Here is an 18,672-nt window from a genome sequence, read left to right as displayed (position 1 = left end):
AAAAGTAAATAAAATATGACCTATCTGAAGATTATGTTTCCAGTTTTTACAAGTGCTTTTGAAAGCAATGTTAGTGTGATTGTTGACCTAGACTATTCTTGATTTCTGTTTTGGATATGTTCTGAATGAATATTTTTGCCTATTTCAGGTATTGAGCCATATTTGAAGTTTTCATGGGTGATTTTTCTGGTTTCTTTTCTTCTTAGTCTGATCTGAAATGTGTCCAGGATGCCAAGGGAGGTTCTTTCTACAGAGATCACTGCCCTGTGCTAGGTGAGTTAGCAGACTAGAGAGTTACTAAATAATGGGTCAGAGTTCGTGGAATCAGTAAAATGTTTAAATTGGACTTTAGAAAAGTTAATTACCACTAAAGTTACTTGGAGAAATTTTTTTGGCTTTACTTTAGTCTTAAAATATTTTTTCTTGGGCCGGGCACGGTGGCTCAAGCCTGTAATCCCAGCACTTTGGGAGGCCGAGGCGGGTGGATCATGAGGTCAAGAGATCGAGACCATCCTGGTCAACATGGTGAAACCCCGTCTCTACTAAAAATACAAAAAATTAGCTGGGCATGGTGGCGCGTGCCTGTAATCCCAGCTGCTAGGGAGGCTGAGGCAGGAGAATTGCCTGAACCCAGGAAGCGGAGGTTGCAGTGAGCCGAGATCGCGCCATTGCACTCCAGTGTGGGTAACAAGAGCGAAACTCCGTCTCAAAAAAAAAAAAAAAAAAAAAAAAATTTTTTTCTTTTATTATGCTTTATTTGGACTCAGAGTTGTCATGTCTTGAGAATTGATTGGCCATTTATGTCATAATATATATTTTAAACTTTTATCTTTTAACTGTCAATTATATCATTGAAAAGTTTTGCGTTAGGTTATAACAGTTGTATGTCATACACTATTGAGAATAGGATTTGACATTTTAGTGCTTATAAATTCCTTAGAATTTTTGTCAAATTGTCTACCTAAGAACAGCGCCAAGATTAAGATTCATGTATCATTAAAATTTTAAAAAGGGGACAAGAAAACAAAACCTACCTTCATTTTATAGATTTATTGTTGCCTGGATGAACGTTTACCACACTCCCCTGATCAAGTCTTTATTCTCTGAATGGTTTCATTTCTCATGTGAACTGTGTTTCTCCTTCCAAATCATTTGACTTGCCTTTGTAGCAAAAAGTGCTGGTTTTTTTTGCAGTATACTTTATTTTTTTTTAGAAAAGGAGAATGCATAAAAAATATTTACAATTTTAATGAGCTCATCTATTTCTCTTGCTTTCAGAAGCTGTCTTGTTTTTGTCTTGCTTTCATAAGAAAAATGCAAAATCAACATACATATTTTGGATCTCAGCATAGTGTTCTGTGATCATGAATTCATCTCAGAACTAGCTTTTGAACATAATCTAGGGAATGGGCTTTGACATATTTTACAATGCTCTTTAGGGCAAGAACCACAGGAACCATTTGTTGAAGTAAAATATTACTAAGCACTTAAGGGAAAAAATAATTATAGGACTTTCATTCATATTCTCTAGTTAGTTATTGTGGCTCTGATGCAGTGATAGTAAGTTATGCAGGCATAAAAGTGAGTATTTTCAATACCTGGAACTTTGTGTTCTGATGTAAGGTTGAATTGTCATTTATAGACTCTACTCTTACTCAGTCGTTGTTGTAACTCATTATTTCAATTTTTGAGTCTGTTAGGCTTCTTTCTTCTTCTTTTTTTTTAAAGCTTTCTAGTTCTAAAATTTTATAATGAGTTCTCAAAATAATTGTAATGAGTTCTCAAAACCTTTTAAAACTAGATGGTACCTGAAATTAAAATATCTACATGTTATTTAAAGATTATGCAGCTGCATGTTGTTGTGACATTTTCCCTCCCCTTTATTCAATTGCCTCTGAAATTATAGGTGAGCAGAATGGCAACAGGAATCCTGGTGGATTGCAGATTGGTGACCTGGTAAATATAGATCTCGATCTAGAAATTGTACAGTCTTTGCAGCATGGTCATGGAGGATGGACTGATGGAATGTTTGAGACTTTAACTACAACTGGAACTGTTTGTGGCATCGACGAAGATCATGACATTGTAGTACAGTATCCAAGTGGCAATAGGTTGGTGATATCTCTCAATTTTTGTTAATGGCAAATAAAGTTAATACAGAGAAAAGAGCCTTAGAGAAAGCAAATTATGTGATACAACCAAATACTCATTAAAGCTAGCTTTTAAATGGTAAGTAAAAATCCAGAATATATTGGTAAGGTAGAGAGAAACAAATAGGAATTGTGTGTGTGTGTGTGTGTGTGTGTGTGTGTGTGTGTGTGTGTCTTGTTTGTATATGTGAATTTATATGAGGATGTTTATGATACAGTGTTTTGTATACTATTTTTCCTTCAAGAGAATACATTATTTCAGTATTAGTTCTGAATTCTGCTTAAAAGTTCTGTGTTCATAATGAACTATTTCAGTCTACCCTGAATGGGAAGGGTTTTATATTAAAACTCCTTTGGTGCATATCTCCAGCGTCATCTCTTATTTTTTGTTTTTATTGATACACAAGAGTTGTACATATTTTGGGATACATGTGATATTTTCATCCATGCATACAATGTGTAATGATCAGACAGACAGTTGGGACAACCGTCAGTATTAAGATCACCACAGTTGTTCTGAACTATACAAGTTATGGTTAACTCTAGTTGCCCTACTGTAGTATCAAACACTAGATCTTTTTCCCTCTATCTAACAGTAGTCTTGTACCCATTTACCATCTCCCTCATCCCCCACTTTCTCCTACTGTTCCCAGCCTCTGGTAACCATCAATCAACTTTTTATCTCCATGAGATCCACTTTTTAAATCTTTTTAAATCTTCTACATATGAGTGAGAACATGTGGTATTTGTCTTTCTGTGTCTGGCTTATTTCACTTAACATAATGACCTCTAGTTCCATATATGTTGCTGCAGATGACAGGATTTCATTTCATTCATTCACTTTATAGCTGAGTAATATTCCATTGGGTATATGTACCACATTTTATTTTATTTTACTTTTAGAGGAGAGGTCTCGCTGTGTTGCCCATACTGTTCTAAACTCCTGGTCTCAAGTGATCTTTTTCCTTTGGCCTCCCAAAGTGTTGGGATAACAGGAATGAGCCACCATACCTGGCCCACATTTTCTTTATCCTTTAAGTCTATTGATGAACACTTTGTTTGATTTCATGCTTTGGCTATTGTGGATAGTGCTGCAGTAAACATGGGAGTGCAAATCTCTTTTTGACGTACTGATTTTCTCTATTCTGAATGTATACCCAGCAGTGGGATTACTGGATCATATGATAGTTCTGTTTTTAGTTTTTTGAGGAACCTCCATACTGTTTCTCATAGTGGCTGTACTAATTTACAGACCCACCGACAGTCTACAGGTATTCCCCTTTTCCTGTGTTCTTGCCAGCATCCAAAAAGCCATTTTATTTTTTTCTCTTTTAAAAAATTTAAGTTAAAATCTTTTTTTATAGTAGAGATAGGGTCTTGCCATATTGTCCAGGCTGGTCTTGAATCCCTGGCCTCAAGTGATCCTCCTGCCTTGACCTCCCAAAGTACTGGGATTACAGATTTGAACCGCCTCACCTGGCCGATAAAAGCAACAGTAGTTTGAGAGGATTGGTATTTGTTGTTCTTTAAATGTTTGGTAGAATCTAGCTTTGAAACCATCCCCATCAGGCCCTGGGCTTTTCTCTGATGGGAGACATTTTTATTACTTATTCCATCTTGTTACTCATTATTGGTCTGTTGAGGTCATATGTGTGTGTGTGTGTGTGTGTGTGTGTGTGTGTGTGTGTGTGTGTATTTTTTTATTATAAACATTTATAATATATTTATAATATAAATATGTGTATATTTTTTTTTTGGGGGGGTGGAGGATGGAGTCTTGCTCTGTCACCCATGGTGGAGTGCAGTATCACAATCTCGGCTCACTGCAACCTCCACCTCACAGGTTCAAGTGATTCTCCTGTCTCAGCCTCCCAAGTAGCTGGGATTACAGGCATGTGCCACCATGCCTAGCTGGGCATTTTTGTATTTTTTAGTAGACACAGGGTTTCACCGTGTTTGCCAGACTGGTCTTGAACCCCTGACCTCAAGTGATCTGCCCGCCTTAGCCTCTCAAAGTGCTGAGATTACGGGCGTGAGCCACTGCATCTGACCAGGTTTGATATGTCTTCCTGTCTCAATCTTGGTAGGTTGTATGTGTCCACAGATTTATTTCTTCTAGGTGTTTCAGTTTGTTGGAATATAGATGTTCATGATATTCTGTCATGATCCTTTGCATTTCTGTAGTTATGTCTTCATAGTTATGTCTCCAGTTATGTCTCCATAGTTGTTTCTGATTTTATTTGGGTCTTCTGGTTTTATCTTAGTTGGTGTACCTAAAGATTTGTTGATTTTGTTTATCTTTTGAAAAATCCAGCTCTTCATTTTGTTGGTATTTTCTCTTGTTTTTAAGTCTTAATTTCATTTATTTCTGCTCTGATCTTTATTACTTCTTTCCTTTTTTTGGATTTGCTTTGTTTTTGCTTTTCTAGTTCATTGAGCTGTATTGTTAGGTTATTTGAAATCTTCCTACTTTTAAAATTATTATGATGATATTTTTAGATGGAGTTTAACTCTTCTTGTCCAGGCTGGAGTGCAGTGACGTGATCTTGGGTCGCTGCAACCTCTGCCTCCTCGGTTCAAGCGATTCTCCTGCCGCAGCCTTCCCGACTAGCTGGGATTACAGGCATGGGCCACTATGGCCGTCTAATTCTGTATTTTTAGTAGAGATGAGGTTTCTCCATGTTGGTGAGGCTGGTCTTGAACTCCCAACATCAGGTTATCCGCTTGCCTCAGCCTCCTAAAATGCTGGGATTACAGGCGTGAGCCACTGCACCTGGCCTTAAATTATTGATTAGGTGTTTATTGCTATAGATGTCCCTCTTACTACTGCTTTTTCTGTATTTCATACATTTTGATATATTGTGTTTACGCTTTCATTTGTTTCAAGAAATTTAAAAATTTTTTTCTTAATTTCTTTATTGACCCATTCGTTGTGCAGGATAATGTTTACTTTCTTTCTAGTGTTATTCCATTGTAGTCAGAAAAAATACTTGATACCATTTCAACTTTCTTGAATTTAGTGAGACATGTTTTGTGACCCAATACATGGTCTCTTTTGGGAATGTTCCATGTACTGATGAGAATAATGTGTATTCTGTGGCAGTTGGATGAAATATTGTGTAAATGTCAGTTATGTAAATTTGGTTTGGATTGTAGTTTAACTTTGATGTGTCTTTGTTGATTTTCTGTCTGGATGATCTGTCCATTAATGAAAGTTAGATGTTGAAATGTCCCCTACTATTAAAGATATTGTAGTATATCGTTCCCTTTAGATCTGTTGATGTTTGTGTTTTATATTTGGTTGCTTCAGTATTGAGTGCATATATATTTATAATTGTTATGTCCTCTTGCCGAATTGACCACTTTATTATTATATAGTGGCTTTTTTTTTTTTTTTACAGTTTTTGACTTAAAATCTATTTTATATGATATAAAAGAATAAGAATTCCTGTTCTTTTTTGGTTTCCACTTGTGTGCAGTATCTTTTTCCATCCCTTCACTTTCAGTCTGCATGTGTCTTTATAGATGAAATGAGTTTCTTTCTTTCTTTTTTTTTTAAATCAAGGTTTTGGCAGGGCTGGTTCCTTCTGGAAATTTCTGGGGGAGAATCCATTTCCTCGCACTTTCCAACTTTTTTTTTCCCTTTTTTTCTTTCTTTCTTTTTTTTTTTTTTTTTTTTGAGACAGAGTTTCACTCTTGTTGTCCAGGCTGGAGTGTAGTGGCGTGGCCTTGGCTCACTGTAACCTCCAACTCCCGGGTTCAAGGAAGTCTCCTGCCTCAGCCTCCTAAGTAGTTGGGATTACAGGTGTCTGCCACCACACCTAGCTAATTTTTTTTTTTATTTTTATTGTATTTTTAGTAGAGACAGGGTTTCAACATGTTGGCCAGGCTGGTCTCGAACTCCTGACCTCAGATGATCCGCCCACCTCAGTCTTCCAAAGTGCTGGGATTACAGACGTCAGCCACCACGCCTGGCCAAAATGAGTTTCCTGTAGGCAGCACATGGTTGGGTCATTAAAATACTTTTCTTTTACCCATTCAGCCACTGTATATCATTTTGTTGGAGAATTAGTTCATTTACATTCAATGTTGTTATTGATAGGTAAAGACTTACTACTGCTATTTTTGGTACTTGTTATTTGGTTGTTTTGTAACTTTTTTTTTCCTTGCCCTCTTTCTTTGTGGTTAGATGATTGTCTTTGGTAATATGTGTTTTAAATTATTTTTAATCATGTTTTGTTTTTGAGACAGGTCTCACTCTGTCACCCAGCCTGGAGTGCAGTGGCATGATCATAGCTCACTGAAGCCTTGAGCTCCTGGGTTCAAGTGATCTTCCCACTTTAGCCTCCCAAGTAGATGGAACTACAGGTGCATGCCACCATGGTCATTTAAAAATTTTTTTTGTAGAGATGGAGCCTCACGATGTTGCCCAGGCTGTTCTTGAACTCTTTACCTCAGGCAGTCCTCCTGCCCCAGCCTCCCACATTGTTGGGATTATAAGTGTGAGTCACTGTGCCCAGCCTGTGATACTTATTTTTAGTGTATCAACTATGTGTTTTTCCTTCCTGGTTACCACGAAGCTTATAAAAAACATAGATATGACAGCTTATTTTAAACAGATGACAGCTTAACTTTGATTACAAAGAAAATCAAACAAAGGAAAACTAAAAGACTCTACACTTTAACTCCTCCACATTGTGACTTTTTGTTGTCTCTGTGTATATCTTTTCATATTGCCTATCTCTTAACTGATTTTTTTGATAGATATGTCTTTTAGTCTTTATACTGCAGTTATGTGAGGATTACACACAATTAGAGTATTCTGAATCTGTCTGTGTAATTACTTTTACCAGGGACTTTTATATCTTCACATGTTTTCTTTTTGCATATTAGTATCCTTTTCTTCTTTTTTTTTTTTCTTTTTTTCATCTTGAGTGGAGTTTCGCTCGTTACCCAGGCTGGAGTGCAATGGTGTGATCTCGGCTCACCTCAACCTCTGCCTCCCAGGTTCAAGCTATTCTCCTGCTTCAGCCTCCCAAGTAGCTGAGATTACAGGAGGCTGGAACAACGCCTGGCTAATTTTGTATTTTTAGTTGAGACGGGGTTTTCTCTATGTTGGTCAGGCTGATCTCGAACTCCCAACCTCAGATGATCCACCCCACTCACTGGATTAGTGGGGATTATAGGCATGAGCCACCACACCTGGCTCCTTTTCTTTTAGACTGATGAAATCCCTTTACCATTTCTTGTAAGTCTGGTGTAGTGGTGATGAATTTCCCCAGCTTTTGTTCATCTGGGAAAGGTTTTATCTCCCCTTCATGTTTGAAGGAAAGCTTTGCTTGGTATAGTATTCTTAATTACCAGTTTTTTTCTTTTAGCATTTTGAATTTGTCATCTCAGTCTCTCCTGTCCTATATGGTTTCTGCTGAAAAGTCTGTTGCTAGAAGAGTTGGTGCTCTTTTATGTGTTTTTTCCTTCTCTTCTATTATTTATTTTTGGATCCTTTTTTTGTCTCTGACCTTTGAGAGTTTGATTATTATATGTCTTAGGGTAGTCTGTTTGGTGATTATTTGGATTTAATCTACTTGGCAATTTCTGACCTTGCTGTACCTTGATATTTATATTTTTTATAGTTTTTGCTTTATCTTTCTCCAGATTTGGAAAGTTTTCTGTTATAATTTGAATAAGTTTCTGACCCCTTGCTCTTTCTTAACTCTCTCTTGAATGCCACTGACTCAATTTTGCCTTTTTAAGGTTAGTCTCTATATCTTGTAGGCCTTCTTCATTCCTTGTAATTCTTTTTTCTTCTCTGTGTATTTTCAAATAGCCTATATCCAGTCTCACTGTTTTTTATTTCCACTGCTTGATTAATTCTGCTGTTGGGAGCCTCTGTTGCATTTTTCAGTTCAACAAATATATTTCTCAGTTCTAGGATTTCTCCTTGATTTTGAAAATATCATTTCCATATCTGTTAGATTTCTCTGATCAATTTCTGAATTGCTTTTCTGTGTTATCTTAGAGTTCACTGAGTTTCTTTAGAACTGCTATTTTGAATTTTTTTAACTGAGAGCTTACACATTGCTGCCTCATTAGGGTTGGTCATTGGCTCTTTGCTTTGTCCATTGGGGGAGGTCATGGCTTCCTGTTTATTTTGTTTCTTATATGCCTTATATGGCTTTGTATTGAAGGATCATTTATTTTTTCTAGTTTTTGCTGTGTGCTTGTTTTGGTATGTCTAGGGCATACTTGCTTAGAGGTTATTTGCAATTGCCTGTTGAATCTCCTAAATTCTAGATTGCTACCCCTTTTTCAGAACTAAATGGTCCCTTAATCTCAAGTTTGCCTTGAGTCTCACAAATGTTTAGAACTCTCTTCATCCTGAATTGGGCAGGAAGGAGTGGGGGTGGATCCCAAAAGCAATACCTTGGCTATGTGGGAAGTCTGCAGTATAGTGCTCCTAAACAGCCACTCTGATTCGACGTCTCTTTTGGCTAAGATAAAGAGCAGAGTTTCAAGGGCTGCTAGTCCTGTCTCTTCTCTTTGACTATACCTACTCTCAGAGATTTTTCTTCCTGCAGATACTCATAAGGCTTCCTGTGGATTGAGGCAGGAATGATTTTCCTGCAAGGGAACCCAAGATGGTGGGGAAGGAAGCTGGTTCTCTGCCTTCTCATTTTTTCCAGTGTAGAGACTTTGATGCCTGGGGGGAATTTTCTGTGTTTTGTGAGTGGTAGATAGAGGTTGGGTGGGTGTCTGTTGTAGGTAGAGAAATTTATTTCTTTTATTTTCTGTTTGGGGTTTTTCATATCTCTGTGGCCCCAGGGATTATTTCAGCTTCAGACTTGACTGGGATATTGCTGGTGATAATCTTGGTGCTGGATATTTGTTTTTGATTTTCTACTGGGGAGAGTAAAGCCAGATTGTTTCTACTCTGTGATTTTGGTGAAATCACTCCATTCAGGGTCATTTCTTGATAACCTAGCTGTCCATTGCCGTAGATATGTACACATACACTAATCCTTATCAGCAATATAAAATTGTATGCATTTCCTCAATTCTGTACCTTCTAACATACTGCTCTCATTAGGTAAAATGCCCTTTCCTCTTTTTCTCCCTTCTTGCCTAGATTAAATTCTCTACATCCTGTAAATATTGAGTTTATATGGTTTGGGAACCTCCTCTTTCCTTCTGCTCTCCATAGTATTATATATGTGTATACTATTCATCTATTTAGGTTTACTATTACCTATTAAAATGGTTATTCATTTGATATTTAGATTGCGAGTTTCTTGGAGGCTAGGGCTGTCTTTTTAATTTTATTTGGGCCAAAATATATCTAATTCATTCTAGTATGTTTATAGTATTTTAAAGAAAAATCAATAAATTGAATAATTGTCTTACTGAAATGTACATAAAGAAACTAACTCCCTGAGGTTCTTTGGGGAGGGATATTATGTAGAATAAGAAAATAACATTAAGTTGCTTACCTAGGTATATAGCATTAGGTCTGATTGTATTCAAATCTTAAGAGCATACGTGATCGTATCAGTAGATGCAGAAAAAGTACTTGACAAAAGCTCATGTTTTCTGGTTTCAAAACTTAACCAGAGAGCTACAGTTATCAAGATAGTATATTAGTGATGTAATGTTAGACATGTAGATTAATGGACTAGAATTAAGAGTCCAGAAATAAGCCCCTTGTATAGGTCAATTGATTTTTTTTTTTTTAAGAGATGGAGTTTTGCTAGGTCGCTGAGGCTGGAGTTCAGTGGGGTGTTCATAGGAACAATCATGGCACATTATAGCACCTGGGCTCAAGTGATCCCCCTGCCTCAGCCTCCTGAGTAGCAGGGACTAAAGGTGCATGCCACCGCACTCAGCTAATTTTTGTATTTTTAGTAGAGGCAGGCCTTCACCGTGTTGGTCAGGCTGGTCTCAAATTCTTGACCTCATGATCCACCCGACTTGGCCTCCCAAAGTGTTGGGATTACAGGCGTAAGCCACCGCGCACAGCCAACTATTGTATTTTAAAGGAGACTATCAGAAAAGTGGATAACTTATGGAATGAATTTGCAAATTATATGGTTAAAAAGTTTGCAAATTATATGGTTAATAATGGACTTGTATGTAGAATATATAAAGAACTTTGAAAATTAAACAGTTAAAATCGAATAGAAAAATGAGCAAAAGATTTGAATAGACATTTTTCCAAAGAAAATATGTTACAGAGATGGGTAATAATGCCATTGTAGTATTTGGCTAGGGCTGCCATAATAAAATACCACAGACTAGGTTGCTTAAACAATAGAAACTTACTTTCTCGGCTTGGGCAACATAACAAAATCCTGTCTCTGCAACAAACAAACAAACAAACAAAAATTAGCTGGGTGTGGTGGCATGTGCTTGTCATCCCACCTACTCAGGAGGATGAGGTGGACGTATTGCTTGAGCTCAGGGAGGTTAAGGCTGCAGTTTGCTGCGATCGCACCACTGCACTCCAGCCTGGGTGGCAGAATGAGATCCTGTCTCAAAAAGAAAAAAAGTATTTTCTTATACTTTTGGAAGCTGCAGTACAAGATCAAGGTGCCAACTCTGTTGGTTGCTGTTGAGACCTTTCTTCCTGGTTTGTAGATGGCCACCTTCTCTATATGTGCTCATTATGGCGTTTCTTCCGTGTGCAGTTGGAGAGGGAAATCTTTGATGTCTCCTCCTCTTATAAGGGTACTAGCCTTATTGTATTCGGGACCCACCTGTAATACCCAATTTGACCTTAATTACCTCTGTAAAGGTCTTATCTGTAAAGGGGGTTAGGGATTCAACATATGAATTCTAGGGGGTTGTGGTTCCATTCATAACATTCATGAAGAGATGCTTGACATTAACTATTAGGGAAATACAAAGCAAAACCACAGTGGCCACGTCACACACTAGGATGACTTGAATAAAAGAGATAGTAAGTCTTGTTGAGGATATAAAGAAACTAGACCTGTCATATATTACTGGTAGTACTGTAAAACAATGGGGTTGCTTTAAGAAACATTTTGGTAGTTCCTCAAAATGTTAAATGTAGAGTTACCATATGATCCAGTAGTTCCAATCTTAGATGTGTACCCAAAAGAATTTAATAATGTATGTCAATACAAAAACTTGTATATGAATATTGTGGAAGCATTATTCATAAGAGCCAGAAAGTAGAAACAACCCAAATGCCTATCAACTGGTAAATGGATAAACAAAATGTAACATATTCATACATATCATAAAGGAATCAAGTACTGACACATACTGCAACATAGATGAATCTTGAAAACATTATGCTAAGTGAAAGAAGCCAGTCACAAAAGATCACATATTGTGTGATTTTATTTGTAGAAAATGTCCAGAATAAGCAAATCCATAGAAACAGAAAGTATATTACCGGTTATTTAGGGCCTGGGGAAAGGAGTGAATATGGAGTAACTGCTAATAGTTTCAGGGTATCTTTATGACATAATGAAAATGAAACTAGATAGTGGCTATGGTTGTACGACTCCATAAATCTACTAAGAACCTCTGAATTATATACTGTAAGTGGGTAGATTGTATGGTGCGCGAAATACATCTTAAAGTTGTCATTAACAGAAGAAGTAAAATAAATAAAAAGCTACAGTTATATATCAGTCAAAAAATAAAAAAAAAAATCTTAAGGATACAACTAAGTTCTAACACTTAAGTTGTGTTAGCACATACTAAGACATTTTGTGTTAAATATTCTCTTGTTTGGGAATGTTAGGTTAGCACAAATTAGGAGTATTACTTGCAGAATTATTTCTTGTGCAGAATTCTTTTTCTTGGGCCGTAGAGTGTTAACAGTAATATGATAGTTGAGTTCTAGAAAATATTTTTTTTGTTTTTTATTCAACAAAACTTATTAAGTACTTATTCTGTATTAGGATTAGGATTATTATATTATTCTGTATTAGGATTAGTATTAGGATCACAAAGATGAGACATCGTCTCTGTTTTGAAGGGGTTTCCTTTTTAGCTTGGATAGATAGAATGGGAAATAACTGTGATAAAGTGTTAAAAGTAATATGGTTGGTAAGTATGGAGAGTTTTTTGAAGGTGCAAGAGAAGAGTGGTCATTGCCACTGGGCAAATTAGAGAAAACTGCAGGGATAATTGCACTTGGAGTAAGCTTAAAAGATAGACTAGGTTTCACTAGGAAAAGCACTCGGCAGAGGGAACACTTGTATAATGGTTGCTCTGTTTGGGCAGGATGATAAGTCTAGTAAATTTTTGATTATTAGGAGCGAGATAAAAGGCACTGTTGTTGATAAGGCTAAGTGAAAACTTTGTGTATCTGATTTTTATTCTTAATTATTCAGAGGCACTTTTTGTGGTTGCATTAGAAAGAACAGTTTACTTGTGTGGTTACAGAAAGTTATGAACAGGCTTTAATATGATGTGACCACTCGGAGTCTTTTATATGCTAATAACCATCTGGCCTAAGGAGAAGAGGATATAATATGCCAATATTTTAGAAACTTATTTGACAAGGGAACCTTTGCTCTTGGAATTCAGTGTGGAATTAGGGGAGGTGTTCCGTTATCAACTGTAGTATATCTATTTGATGGAATATTAAGTAGTCATTAAAATAATGATTTTTGAAGATGATAGCAGCATGGAAAATGCCCATATAAAGACATCAACATCCAAATTAGTTTGATACAATGATTACAATTATGGTAAATATCTATGCATGGAAAGTTAAAATTGGATACTATTTTTATCCATGAAATTAGCAATGGTGTGGGGAAATGGTACACTCTTTGTAGAGCAGTTTGGATCTGTCTGAATTGTAAACAAACATATAGTTTGATCAGATAGTTCTTTTAAGAATCTCTGTTGAAATACTGACCTCATGCACAAAGATGTATAAACAGCGATGGTCTTTATATACTGGATATATTGGTGACAATTTGGAAGCACTTTAAATGATAGTCAGTAGGAGAATAGTTAAGTATATCAGTGTATATCCAAGTGATGGAATACTTTGTAGCAGTTATATTGAAATAAGGTCTGTTCAATTTAGGTCTGTATTCTTAGACCTATTCAAGATAGGTCTATATCTGTGACACTAAAAAATAAATCTTCCAAGATGCGTTATCTGAAAAAATGTCACATATGTATGTATGTGTCTATATGTATATGTATACATACATATAATGTTCCCATTTATGGAAAACAATTATATTATGAATGTCATTCAGCATATTGATAGAATGTCTACAAGGACACAGAGTAGAATATTAATAGTGGTTTGTTATGGGATGGGAGTGGTGATCCAGTGTGTTTGTGTGAAATGGAACTTTTACTTTACATGTTTCTGAAATGTTTGAATTTTTAACAATGATTGTATATTACTTTTACAAAAGTTTTAAAAAACAGGCAGGGGAGAACAAATGTAGACAAAAGTGTACCAAAATATTTACACTTGTATTAAGGTGGTAAGATTATGGATGACTCTTTTCCCAAATTTGTATATTAAAATTATAAAAAACAGACTGGGTGCAGTGGCGCATGCCTGTAATCCCAGCACTTTGGGAGGCTGAGGCAGATGGATCACTTGAGCTCAGGAGTTTGAGACCAGCAGACTAGCATGGTGAAATCCCGTTTCTACTAAAAATACAAAAATTAGCTGGATGTGGTGGCATGTGCCTGTAATCCCAGCTACTTGGGAGGCTGAGACTGAGGCAGGAGAATCACTTGAATCCGGGAGGCAGAGGTTGCAGTGAGCTGAGATCATGCCACTGCATTCTAGCCTGGGTGACAGAGTCAGACTCTGTCTCAAAAAAAAAAAAGAAGTGTGTGTATATATATATATATATATATATGTAATGAAAGCATGCAGGATATAATTGCAAAGGATTGCCTTGCTCTTTTGATCTTCAGTGTTTACAAATTTTGTATTGAAATTAAAATTAAGCAAATCTACCCATTTTGAGGTTTAGCTTTGGTCTTGTAGGTGGACCTTCAATCCTGCTGTTCTAACTAAAGCAAATATCGTCAGAAGTGGGGATGCTGCTCAAGGTGCAGAAGGAGGCACCTCACAGTTTCAAGTGGGTGATCTTGTACAAGTGTGCTATGACCTGGAACGGATTAAACTTCTACAAAGAGGGCATGGAGAATGGGCTGAAGCGATGCTTCCAGTAAGTATTATAGAATAATTCTGGGTTAGAAATTATACTACACTTAAGTCGATTTTAAAAGTAAATTAATGTAGAAATTAAATTGGCCTAAAACTTCATAGAATTGTACTCTCCCTTGGCAGCTAGACATACTTGTGCCTTTTGTTTTCTAACTTATCTCAGTTAAATTAGATTGGAAAGGTCCAGAAGGTTACAGTTAATATTTTTTGATTGCGTGGTTTTTGGAGAATGTTATGTGGTACAAGTCAGCACTGGTTTTCCTGATACTTAACCCCAGAATGATACAGATCTGTGCCCATCTAGTCTCTAGCAGTGCTGGACTAGTGCAGCTTTCCTGATGGGGAGCCTGCCTCTTTAAAACTTGAATATGAAAGAGCAGCTTAAAAATGTGTGTGCTCTCAGAGAGTGAATTTGTTCCCAAAGAGCTACAGTTTATTTTTTTATTTAGTCATTTTTTCATCAAATGTTCAGCAACAACAAATAGATTTGCTTGTTCTGCCCTCTCTTCAACCATCCTTCCCTTTCCCTGTCTATATGCCTTGCTTCTGTCCTTCTGTCCCGCCTTTGGCACTACTCTGTCACCCTGCCATCCCTTATGCTGCCTCATTCTGTTTCCCTTCCCCACTTCCCCCTCCACCTTGCTGTGTCCTCCTCTATAGTTCTCCACCTTGCCTACTCCTGTCTCCTGTCTCATCCAGCCTCTCGGCTCCTGTCCTGTCTGTCTCTCCATTCCAGTCCCATTCAGTGCCTCCATCCTGTCCATGTACTTCATCTCACATCCCTCTTCATGTCACCCCCACTCTACTGTATTCTCCAGTCTCTTCTCCTGGCCAGCACCTCCTTCTCTTCCTTTCCAGCCCCAACTCCTGCCCTATCTCACCCCCTCGCATCCTGCCTAGTCCCTCCTTCCTGTTGTCCTGACCCTTTATTAGTCCATCCACCCTTTCTGTCTAATTTCTTTTTTTTTTTTTTTTTGAGACGGAGTTTCGCTCTTGTTTTGCCCAGGCTGGAGTGCAATGGCGCGATCTCGGCTCACCGCAACCTCCGCCTCCTGGGTTCAGGCAATTCTCCTGCCTCAGCCTCCTGAGTAGCTGGGATTACAGGCATGCGCCACCATGCCCAGCTGATTTTTTGTATTTTTTTAGTAGAGACGGGGTTTCACCATGTTGACCAGGATGGTCTCGATCTCTTGACCTCGTGATCCACCCGTCTCGGCCTCCCAAAGTGCTGGGATTACTCTGTCTAATTTCTTTAGTAGGTATTTTAGCACATATAATGTGCCTGTTAGGTAGGGCTACAATGGTGAACAATATGGAAAAAACAAGGGAACAATCGTGAACAAAATAGAAAAATAAAATCTCTGTTGTTATGGTGCTTTTATTCAAAGACATTTCACAGTTCGTAGCTGCTGTACACACATGTGTATGTATACATGCATACACAAATACAGACTGTGTTTGTCTTAGCAATATTACAAGAGGGTGATGGTGTAGCATCCTTATTTTAAAGACGAGGAAATCAGAGGCACGATTCTGAACTGGAATTTTGAACCCAGATCTGTCTTATTCCAAAGCCTAAGCATGCTTTCTGCCATTTCAAGCTGCTGTATAAATAAAACCTCTAGATAATTCTAAACGGAAATTCTGGGATTCCAGTAGTGGTGTTGTAGATTTTGTATCTTATCAGATCTGCTTGATAAAAATAGACAGTTAGATTAGCATAAGCAAAAAAGCTACAAACATCTATAACAAAGCTAAGTGACAGAGTAACCTGTTGAACCCTAATATATGAATGAGTAGAGATAAACCACTGACAGCTATTGAGTCTGCATCTCTCTGTATGGGAGCAGAGAGAATGAATGAGGTATCTGATGGACCTGAGAACAGGAAAGCTCCAAAACAGCTAGCAGTATTCATTGGCTAGTGTAGTAGACAAATGTCTTAGCAGCATCTGAGCCTGAGAGGGATCTTGAAGACTCCAGTTTGGGATAAGAAAATAAATCCATGCTAAAGTCAGAAGGGATGGGACTAATGTGGGCCTTTAAACTCACAACTAACTAGCCAAAGCTCCCTTCCAAGGCAGAGCCTCACTTTGGTGAGAAAGTGCTGGGAATAGGAACAAAATTTAGTAGGACAGAGACAGTAGAGACAAAGGAAGGAGAAGGTCCAGATAAAATTTGGAAGAAATCGTGGTTAAATTTCCATACATGGTTATTATTGAAAAAAGGAAATAAGGAATAGAATAACTTATCTACAGATAATGAAGGTATGAAAGTACATCAAGCCATACGTGGTGGCTCATGTCTGTAATCCCAACACTTTGGGAGGCCAAGGCGGGTGGATTGCTGGAGCTGAGTAGTTGAGACCAGCCTGAACAACATGGTAAAACCCTGTCTCTACTAAAAATACAAAAATTAGCTGGGTGTGGTGATGTGCGCCTGTAGTCCCAGCTACTCAGGAGATTGTGGTGAGAGGATCTCTTGAGCCCAGGAGGTTGAGGCTGCAGTGAGCAGAGATCACGCCACTGTACTCCAGTCTGGGCAACAGAACGAGACCCTGTCTAAAAAAAAAAAAAGTAGAAGTATATCAGGAAGATAAGCACAGAAAAATGATGAAAACTATACTTTCATAATTTAAAATGAGCTAAAAGGCTACTGGCACAGTGGTGTGTGCCTATGGTCCCCAGTACTCAGGAGGCTGAGGCAGGAGGATCACTTGAGTCCAAGAGCTCTGGGTAGTGTGGATGTCTGCACTAAGTTCAGCAAGGATATGGTGACCTCCTGGCTGAACCCCAGGTTGCCTATGGAGTGGGGAACAGGCCCAAATCAGAAACAGAGCAGGTCAAAACTCTTGTGCTGATAGTAGTGGGATCATCCCTGTGAATAGCCACTGCACTTTAGCCTGGGCTAATGTAGTGAGACTAACTCTTAAAAAAAAAAAAAAAATGCAAAAAGCCAAAAATGAGCTAAAAGAAATTAAGAAAATGAAAAAATACAAGAGAATGAATTCATAATTAGAAATGAGGTGCTATAATAGGAAATAATTAAAAAGAAGTAAAAAAGTCATTTTAGAAGTAAAGACTAAGCTGGATGGAACATAGAACAAATAAATACAACAGATAATGCCTCAGAGAAATAGAAGGCGAAAAAGCTGGAAATTTTTTTTTTAATCTTTTTCTGCCATTTATAAAAACCATGGGAAAATTTTAAAAATAAAAAGGTGAAAAGTATTTCAGAGAAAGCAACAAACATGAAATATCCCATATATACATACTAGGTATCCTTGTAAAAAGGAAAAACAAAACCCAAAGAAATGAAACAAATTTGAAAATTTGTAATTTTAGAAAAATTTTCCTGGAATTAAGAAAACAATTTGAAACTAAATGTTGAAGGTGCACATTGCATACCTGGGAAAACTGACCCAGAATAACAAATGCTGGGCTATATTCTGGTAAAATAACTGGATCTTCAAGAGATAAAGTATCCAGGAGTATCCAGGAAAAAAGACCAGGCAGGTTATTGGTCCTAAAGGAAAGAAAATGATTTTGCTGTTAAGAAGAAAATCTCATCTCAATGTTTTATGCCAGAAAACAGTGAGATAGCATTTAGGATACTCAAGGAAATAATGTAAGCTGAAGATTTTATGTATTACCAAACTGACTTTCAAGTAGTTGTATAACTATGCTATGAATCTGAGAATTCAGGAAATCTTGTTCCCACAAGTCCTTTCTGAGTAATTTGCTAGAGAATGAGTTTTAGATAACCAAAATGACTGGAGAGACATCAAATGAAGGACTGGTGATCAAGGAACATGTGTTGATTTGTTGAACTAAGATTAAATGAATGTTGTAAAGGAAAGGGTAGAGTATATAACGATTATATATTCTTTCTTTTTTTTTTTTTAGAGACAGAGTCTTGCTCTATTGCCAGGTGCCAGGCTGGAATGCAGTGGCGCGATCTCAGCTCACTGCAACCTCCACCTCCCAGGTTCAAGCAACTCTCCTGCCTCAGCCTCCCGAGTAGCTGGGACTACAGGTGCATGCCACCATGCCCAGCTAATTTTTGTATTTTTAGGAGAGACGGAGTTTCATCATGTCGGCCAGGATGGTCTTGATCTCTTGACCTTGTGATCGGCCCACCTCGGCCTGCCAAAGTGCTGGGATTACAGTTATGAGCCACTGCACCCAGCCACAATTATATATTCTAACAATGTAAAGTATAGTTGTAAAAACTAGCATGGAAATTGAGTGAGCACGTGAAAATTTAAATATGCTGTTTGCCTTTTAGTTGTATTAACTGGGACTCAATACTATTATTTTAGATCAAAATATTA

The 18,672-nt window shown here is 37.5% G+C and overlaps 1 protein-coding gene across 1 annotated transcript in view; it reads left to right on the top strand.

Moving 5' to 3' along the window:
• MIB1 (mindbomb E3 ubiquitin protein ligase 1) overlaps positions 1–18,672 on the top strand; it is a 135,023-nt gene that overhangs the window by 42,534 nt on the left and 73,817 nt on the right. The window contains exons 5-7 of the mRNA XM_032293220.1: positions 207–273; positions 1,907–2,111; positions 14,158–14,341. Of these exons, the coding sequence (XP_032149111.1) occupies positions 207–273; positions 1,907–2,111; positions 14,158–14,341 (456 nt within the window). The remainder of the gene's footprint in view (positions 1–206; positions 274–1,906; positions 2,112–14,157; positions 14,342–18,672) is intronic.

This window comes from Sapajus apella, unplaced genomic scaffold (genome assembly GCF_009761245.1).
Source record: "Sapajus apella isolate SASKATOON/1434 unplaced genomic scaffold, GSC_monkey_1.0 scaffold29, whole genome shotgun sequence".
NCBI classification, from domain to species: domain Eukaryota; kingdom Metazoa; phylum Chordata; class Mammalia; order Primates; family Cebidae; genus Sapajus; species Sapajus apella.
The sequence above is the reverse complement of the archived record's forward strand: the minus strand, read 5'-3'. Positions and strand labels throughout refer to the sequence as shown.